Below are 9,132 nucleotides of genomic sequence, written 5' to 3' on the forward strand. Positions count from 1 at the left end.
AAAATCCGTAATGGCATAACCAGTGTGCAGCCTAATGTACATCTTTTAAGTGTATGTTAATCAGTACATGAAGCGTACCTCTGAAAAGAGTCCATCATTTGTGAATTTACTGATTTGTTTTTTAACCGCAGTTTTCACAAACTGCGGATGATGAAATCCTCTGTATTGTAGAAAATGTCTTTAAACTATCGCTGTTCCTACTTACTGAGCTACTGCTTTACTATGTGAATAAACAATTTGAACGAGAAAGGGTTTAAAGACACATTGAAGCAAAGGTAAAAACTTTGTAATGAAATTTATGTGACCGTTATTCTGAAATCCGACAGAGAGTGAAAATCCAAGAGATGCTGCAAGCCTCTGCATTAATGATCTTTCTGTTTCTCTCCTTCTGCGTGTGTGTGTGTGTGTGTGTGTGTGTGTGTGTGCTCGCAGAGGGGAGGTCACGGCAGGAGTTCCCTGAGTTGACACGTATGAACCATAAAATCAGTTTGGACTGAGGAGCAGTTGGTGAACTACATTCAGTCCTGACAAAATTACTTTTTTATCCAATGCATGCACAAGAATCCAAATCTCTGTATCACAATGATTTCGTTAAAGCCCTGGGGACAAATTACCGTAGATCATTAATAGGGAAGAAAAAAGGAGGATCACATCAGCAATGGGAGACAGAAGTCTTGACATGTGCTTATAACTTGAAACACAAAAAACCCAGTTACGCCTGGTAAGATTTATGGTATAAACCAGACTTTCACAGTCTGCATCTTTACAGGGATTTTTTCTGCTTTTTGTTCACTCCTAGTGTGATGTAAAAAACAACAAACACAGAGCCCACTATTAGCTGCTCCCCCCCCCCCCAAACAGTCAGTTGACTGAGAGAAATGCAATCCATTATTGTGAACGCTGAAGGAGATGTGCTCCATAGTCAAACTTATATTTCCTTAACTTATATCCTATGTTCTGTTTAATTCCGGCATCCCTTTGATGGAAAATTGGTTAAACCATTGCTCAACTTATGTCTGAATGACGGCAGATAATTCTGATGAAAAGGAAACTGACCCTGTAAGCACTTTGCAGCTGAGTCGAGGGCTCGTGGAAATAAGGTCAAGGAGGTGTCCGGCGTGAGTACGGCCTGACATTCCATTTGGGACAGCTGCCGGACACATTAGTGCAACTCGGAGTGTGAGCAGCAACTCCTGTATACTGAACATAAGAAAAGTAATGTGTAGTGCTTCTTTTTTTTAAAAAGCCAAGACTCCAGGGCTCATGCTTTTGTCTCAGGCCACAAAGCCTGCTGTGTCAGACCTGGAGAGCAGCATGCTCACTATTATCCAAACTTTCCACCAATACTCGGGTCAGAAGTCCAATCTGAAGAAAGCAGACCTTAAAGAACTTATCAACAATGAGATGAATAATTTCATAGTGGTAAGATATCTTCTGCAAAGTGGGTGTGTTTATGACATGTAACTAGAACAATAATAATGAGCATGCATCAGTTTGTTGGCACGCAGCACAGTGTGTATTTAAATAAGAAAAAAGCTGCACAGAATTTCACAAACATTATTGATGAATTTAAAATTTATACAAGCAAAGCATGTACAACTAACTGAGGTTGCTTGGGGCTATAGTGGATTTTTATTTGCTTCCTTTTCGAGCGTTGACATGCTGCACAGCTGAGTCTCAGAGATGTTAAAAATATATTAGATAAACTAACATTTTTCCTTCTATTCTGGTGTAATTAAAATTTAAGCCTAGTAGAGTTAGTGGTGATGCTACAGATTTATCAGTGTTATTAAATATACTGTCCATTTACTGCTAATGATGAGCATTAATGCAATTTTCCTGCTGAACAGAAAATCAAGGAGAATGACACTCTGGATAAACTCTTCGCTGACCTCGACCAGAACGGAGATCTGGAGATCGACTTCAAAGAGTTCATTGCCCTCATCGCCATGGTCACCTCTGCTTGCAATGAACTGTTTGTTCCAAAGCAACAAAAGAATTAGTTTGCATGCACATGGATTACTCATTTAAAGAGAGTATGTGTTTTGTTTTTTTTAGACATCCTTTGAGACTGGGAGACTATCATTAACCAAGCATCAGAGTTTGATACTTCTTTTTAGTATGGAAATGTTTGCTGAATACACGCACCAGTCACTTTATTAAGTACACCTATTCACCTGCTCATTAACACAAATATCTAATAAGCCAATCATAAGGCAGCAACTCAACAGATGTAGATATGGTCAAAATGACCTGCTAAGCTCTAACTGCGCATTAAAAGGGGGAAGAAAGGTCATTTAAGTGAATGTGGCATGGTTGGTGGTACCAAATTGGCTGCTCATCTGCTGGTATTTTACCACACAACCATCTATTATGGAAAAAGAGACTATCCAGTAAGCGGCAGGTCTGTGGGTGAAAATACTATGTCAGTGTCAGAGGAGAATGGCCAGATTGATTTGCGGTAATAGGAAGGCAGCAGGACCTCCCTCTTTACAACCAAAGCATAGAATCTCTGAAGGCATAAAATTAAACCTCGAGCCTTGAAGCAGATAAACCACAGCAGCAGAAGGCTACTCCTATCGACTGAGGCCACAACATGCACAGGATCACCAGACTCGGACAACGGAAGACTGAAAAATGTTGCTGATCGGATGAGTGTAGATTTCCCCTGTGACATTTGGACGGCAGAGTCTGAATGTGATGTAAGCAAGATGAACTTTGGGATCTATGGATCCTGCAGTTCAGACTGCTGGTGGTGAAATAGCGTGGCGGATATTTTTTTGGCTATTTAGTACCAATTGGGCTTAAACACCACAGCCTACCAGTATATTGTTGTCGAACCTGTCGATCCCTTTATTACTACAGGGTACCCATCTCCTGATGGCTGACTGCAGGAGGAAAACACATGTCACAAAGCTCAGATTGTCTCAGACTAGTCTCTTTAACAGGAGTTCAGTGTCCTCAAAAAGCCTCCACAGTCACCCGACCTCAATCCACATTTGGGATGTGGTGGAACACAAAATTTGCATCATGGATGTGCAGCCAACAAATCTGCAGCAACTGTGTGGAGCTATCATGTCAATATCTCTGAGAAATGTTTCCAGCATCTTGTTGAATCTGTTTCACAAAGAATTAATGTAGTAATGAAGGCAAAAGAGGGTCCAAACAGGCACGACCAATGTATACCTAATAAAATGGCTGGTGAGTTTCCTAATATAGCATGCGTGGAATATGTATTTGTGAAACAAAAAATATATAAATGGATGATACTTCCACATTTGTCTGTCATTTCAAACATGCACGTTCATCTGACAGAAATGATAATTTATAGCAGTACTGAGACATGTTTAACAGATGCTGCTTTACAACATGCTATATGTGACTGAACGTCACTTTGAAATGACTGCTCTGAAGGAAGAACGTCTCATCTTGGGTATTTATTTATTTTTTTTTACTCCCCGCTCTCCCCTTGTGAGAAGAGGAGTCAAAAAGGTGAGGAAAGGAAACAAGGATGCACAAACTGAGAACTGGTGCTATCTTTAAGAAAGACAAATAACAGACATGTGTACATGTAATGCAGTCCAGTCAAGAAAAATAACACCTATACTACTTGATGAGTATAACTGCAGCTGTACTTGGCAGCCCAGCATCTGTGGGTCTAAACTGCTGAAAGCTTTTTCCTTTGTACTCTGCAGATTGACTCCTATTAAAATGCCTGTTTTGATAGCAACCAAGCAGCGACCTCTTGTGGCCCAAAAATTTTAAATTAGTTTATTTATTTATTATTATTATTGCTGTTCTTTTCACCAAGTTGCACACCAGTTGTGGGACATCTTTCACAACTCTCTCTCAGACAAATGCAGGATTTCAGAATCCCGTTAATGATGGATTATTGTCCATGCGGTGATTCATCGCCTCAGATGGGTTTCCATAAACTCCAGGATCCTCTTCCAGGCATCTTCTTGAGCAGCAGCGTGGGGTGCGGGGTGACCTCCCCACAGAGTGAATACTGCAGGGAAAAATAAAACACATTTACTTACCATTTTATATGGTATCCTTAATAGAATTCAATAAGAGGAAAACTTTAGCTCACATTTCTCTGGTTTGGCTTTCCATAGAGACGCTCTTGCACACGGTGTGTAGGGTGGCTCGATCAGGTGACCGGCGCCGGGATATGACAAACGGGTAAACTGATGAGATTTACCTGCAGACCTCAGGGCCTCCTCAATCTGATGACCAGTGATCAAAGTAAACAATGAAATAGTGTGCAGTCAGTCCACACAGACAATACACAAAAACCGCATTCAGGTGGATGTAAATAACTGTTGTATTCTTAGAATATTTTAACATGTTTCAATAGGCATCACGAGGACTCCAAATAATATATACAGGACAACATAACATTTAAAATGTAATCTGTATTTATTATTAAAGTAATTTACCACATCTGCATTCTCTGTGCTTGCAGCACACAGATCATCTTCACCCACTATGTACATGAGAGGACAGGTGATGTTCTCTACCTACAAAAAAAATAAATAAAAAAAAAAATAAAAAAATAAAAATCAATAATAGAGAGCAGAGATTACCGAGCTCTATACACGTGTGCTTCTGTGTGCATGCGTGACGGGCAGAGAAGAACCTCCTGTTTGCTCTCGGGGGGCAGATTATCCGGCAGAGAGACATTTCTGAAACTCACATAGCCTCGATCATCGAACTCCCAATATTTCTGGTCACTTAAAGAGCAGAAGAGGACAGAGATGGTACTGTTTGTTATCAACTACTCACGAAATTGTTAAAAACAGTGATTACTATAACGTTAGCCCTGCAGTAGACTGACGACTCAACTAGATAAAAGCCCAGGTTACAGCTACGTTTTGCACGATGACATATTTTGTAATGTACACCACCACACTGGATTTTAAAGACTCAAAATATGACTCAAGTTAAGACTTTCAACTTGGATTCATTAGGCTTTACGAGTGTAAAATTTACAAGAGCGATAGCAAAAACTTTAGAAGACAGCTAAATTGGGTGATGAGAGAATTATTTCCATGGTTATGATAAAGAACTTCACAACACCTAACAAGGTCAACACTCGACAGATATAGGTGTATCACTGTCAACGGCATGATTCAAGATCATTCTGTACCAGAATGACTGGGAGAGAAAAGTATGGCGAGGAAAAGGAAAAAGAGTCATGAAATGAAGCACATCATGTCATCTGGTAAACGTTACCCAGTCTGTTCAGGTCTGACACTCTCCCCGCACCCAGTAAAGAGGAGATGTGGAAACCTCTTTAGTTTCTTGCCACAGCAAAGCCAAATCAGTTTAACCGATTTAAAATGATTGTCAATAAATACCCCATAAATATAGCAGAGTAATTTCCTAATCTGATCCCTGTCTTAACTTTTGAGACATGTCGCTCCTATCAAATTCAAATGGACTTCATATTTTTCTCATTTTAGGGATTTTCTTTGCTCTATTGTGACTAAAGTAGGAGTTTATGAAATGCGCAAATCACTGCATTCTGTTTTTGTTTACATTATACACAGCATCCCAACTGTTTTGGAATTGGGGTTGTATATTGCACTTAAAGCATACTGTAAACATACTGTATAATTTTAAACTGAAACTCAACATAACCTTGCCCCAGTCAGGTTCACCATAAGTTACCACCATGATTTATCATGAAGAGAGCGCCACAATACCGAGGACAAAAACTTTAGCGCCTCAAACAAAGTACACTATTAAAAACAGTCCTTATATTCAAAATTATGTTAGACTGCCCATCTTAATGTGAGATTTCGTTAAAAATCCACTGTAGAGGTGTACAGAGGCCACGTTATTTTAAAAAAAAGCACTGTACCTTTGAGTGACACCAGAGGTGATTGGTTCAAATAGACTGAATAATAATAATAATAATAATAATAATAATAATAATAATAATAATAATAATAAAAACATCAACAACAATAATAGTAGCCTCAGAGTAAAATCTAAAGTTACCAGTCGTTACCTCTCAAACATTTTGCTCTTGCCATCTTCGTCCAACAGCGGGCTTCCTACTGGCCCATTAATACAAATCAAACATGATGGCTGGAAAGGGGAACAGATAAATGTTAACGTCATTCATAATCACCTATCAGATTTATTTTTCTGATGCAAACAACACTGTGATGATCATATTGCAGATTTCAAAACAGGCGAGTTTGGGATTCACTTTAAAACCAATCGTAGTGGCGATGCGAAGAGTCGGAACGACTCCATAGGAGAGGCCAATGACCCCAATTCTGTCTGCATCGACCTGACAGTGATCTTGAAGTAGCTGGAAGGCTGACTGACCAAACAAAATAAATAGGACATTTCAAGAGAGTGGCAAAAACATTATAACAAATACAAGGCTGTTAGGATAAGATTTAAACTACTTTGAAATATGAATCGCCAACACTCATTATGTGTTGTGGTCCAGGTAAGTCTTTGTGCCCCATGTAAGCAACAGAAAGACTCGCAAAACCCCTGGAGGCAAAAAGTGCAGAGCGGTACTCCAACAGTCCTCCACCCATTCCCCACAGATCCAGCATAGCAGGAAAAGGGCCCGGGCCTGCAGGACATCAGTATGTGAAGTTCAGTCACTGCTGACTAAGACGCTGCCATTAAATAATAATGTGCCATTTCAGTGAATGCTCACCCGGGGGTAAGAATAATGTTCCTACGATGTTGTTTTGACGGATCTCTATTCTCCTCACTCCTGGCGCCATGTACCAGCGCTCAGTGGTTACAGCTGCCAGCTCAGTCCTCTGCCCCTCACTGGGTGAAGTGTGGCCCTCCAATAAGGAGATGTTCACTATGTATGGGGTCTCCACGTTTCTTTTCCTAAGCCTGTGATCAAAAATCAGAAGATTCTCACTTTAACCATTTACACAGAGAAAGAAGCAGTCAGTGAAGCCAGAAATGTAGAGTGAATGAGAGAATCCTCTAGTTGTATTTTTAAGTGTGCAACATAACAGGCAGCTGGCTTTGAAACCACAAACTTTATTTTCTCAAGCTCTCGGGAAGCTTGTCTTCACCACCTGCCTCAAACCTTCTCTGCTTCCGAGTGCAGGCTCCAAAGCCCAGAAGAGTCCCATCGGCTCACAGCCCACATAAGAACCTCCAACTGAATGATCGCTGGTCACTATTCAGGTAAGAAAAGAGACAAAAATAAAATGAAACGCTGCTTGCATAAAAGCCTGGTTAATATCTCTTCACGCAATCTTTACTGATTGTTGGGGTTTCTTTCTACAATATAAAGTGCCTTGAAGCTACTGTTGATAAGAAATGGCATGCACGATATAAATAAAATAAAATTGAACTGAATTGAATTAATATAACATGACTGCCACAGGATGTCTCCACAGTAAACACATTAAATATTAACTTGTGACTTTTATCAATAATTACTTGCAGCTTGCAGATTAAAATGACAAACACTTTGTTCAATTTAATTTCAGCATGTTTGTTTTTTGGTCCATTTTGTTTTTAAATACAATAAAAATGTCAAACACTGCCACTGGCACAGTGAGCATCTCAACATTATTGCCCTGCTTTAAATGTCCCACGTGCCAGCTGCTTTTATTTGTGTGGACATCTATATATTACAGAAACTGTCTACTATGTCACCCAACAGCACTTAAGAGTATTTCACTCACAGTTGATGCTGCTGCTCGCATTTGTTGTATAATGAGCAAACGCCTCCCACAGATCTCCCTCCTCACTGTGCATTTGTGCGCACACTGTGACAGGATAATTTTGAGACAGGAAACGCCCTTTAATGCTGATCTGTTCATCTATGAGCGCACGAACAGGAGTGGCTGTCAGCAAAGGGCTTTGTCTAAAGCTGCTCTTCCTCCGAACTTCACCTATTAAAAAAACAAACAAACATACAAATAAAACCGAGAACTTCTGATACATACACTCTTCAGGCATGTACAGATAAAAAAAAAATGATACTGATCATCTTTGATATAACCCATTTCAAAAATATAAAAAAAACTCAAATATTATTCTTACCAACAGCACGCTGAAGACCGGGCAGCTTCCCATGCACACTGATGCACGACATCATCCTCTTTTCTATGAGCTGCCATATTCTTGTCACACTCATATGTGCCCTAAACATTATGGTCTTTCTTGACACGATAAACACAAAGTAAATATCAAATACAAACCACTTAAAATCGAAGTAAAGGGTTAACAATATCAATAACTACAACTAATCCAAGGTTGGACAGCACACTCTGCTGACAGGTTCTGTCTGGCTAAGACTTGCTGTTGTGTTAGAGATTAACCTTAGATCTTTGTCCTTTTCAGATGTACTGTATTTTAAAAAAAAACAAAAAAAAAAACTGCAAAACGCTCCTTTGTAACTTGGATTTTTTCAAGTCTGCCTTACAATTATTGTTCACTTTGAGTTCTGAATTCATGACCAAAATCATCCACCATACATTCAGCTTTCACCCACATGTGACTATTTCCTGTGAGCGTCAGGCTAGTCTTGATCCACCCATCATTTCTATCTATTCTCCAACAGAGTTATTTCTTGAAGTAGTCTTCAGGAATAGTTCTCCAGGCTTCTTGAAGGACATTCAAAGCTCTTCTTTGGATATTGGCTGCCTTTGGAGGCTGTTACAACCTCCTCTGCTAGGCGTCAGGGGAGGAGTAACATACACACGCCCCCAACACAAAACTGAGTAAAGAAAGGTTTTAATTCCAAACTGTAAACAGAAAACCAACAGGGCTGTTCAACAGACCACTGGGCAAACAATTATTATATAAAGACAAAAAAAAGACAAGAGTAAAAGCTAAAGGTTAACTAAGGCAAGCTGGCAACACACAAAATAAAAGCTAAGGGTTAACTAAGGTGAGCCAGCATGACAAAAATTCTACTCACAGCCAGCTAGCAGCTCAAAGCGCTACTCTGGCAAGTTCAAGCATGCACCAAGGTTTGACAAGTTCAACAAAGATTGAAGAGGGAGGCACGAAGGGCAAACTGCATGTTCAGTCCTAAGCAGCAGCCACTGAGTGAAGGACCTCCAGCCTTTTGTAGCCACAGGTGGGCACGATCAGCCACTGATTGCCTCTTGGAGCATC

General features: G+C 40.0%; 1 protein-coding gene across 3 annotated transcripts; it reads right to left on the bottom strand.

Annotated features, from left to right (window-relative positions):
- Positions 1-3,434: 3,434 nt before the first annotated feature.
- Positions 3,435-9,132, bottom strand: LOC102083168 (acyl-coenzyme A thioesterase 4). Of its 3 annotated transcripts, XM_019356242.2 has the most exons (12): positions 8,933-9,132; positions 8,053-8,171; positions 7,692-7,901; positions 7,078-7,177; positions 6,692-6,882; positions 6,429-6,604; positions 6,224-6,340; positions 6,020-6,099; positions 4,643-4,736; positions 4,443-4,523; positions 4,094-4,229; positions 3,435-4,009 (listed from the first exon to the last, which is right to left on the bottom strand). In XM_019356242.2, the coding sequence occupies exons 2-12, from the start codon at positions 8,159-8,161 to the stop codon at positions 3,909-3,911; spliced, it is 1,395 nt and encodes a 464-aa protein (XP_019211787.1). In that variant the 5' UTR covers positions 8,162-8,171; positions 8,933-9,132; the 3' UTR covers positions 3,435-3,908. The 3 variants fall into 3 exon arrangements, with proteins under 3 accessions (XP_019211787.1, XP_019211792.1, XP_019211793.1); XM_019356247.2 differs by lacking the exon at positions 8,933-9,132 and having other exon boundaries at positions 4,700-4,736; positions 8,053-8,313; XM_019356248.2 differs by lacking the exons at positions 3,435-4,009; positions 4,094-4,229; positions 8,933-9,132 and having other exon boundaries at positions 4,590-4,736; positions 8,053-8,317.

The sequence above is a fragment of the Oreochromis niloticus genome, unplaced genomic scaffold (genome assembly GCF_001858045.2).
Source record: "Oreochromis niloticus isolate F11D_XX unplaced genomic scaffold, O_niloticus_UMD_NMBU tig00007047_pilon, whole genome shotgun sequence".
NCBI lineage: Eukaryota > Metazoa > Chordata > Actinopteri > Cichliformes > Cichlidae > Oreochromis > Oreochromis niloticus.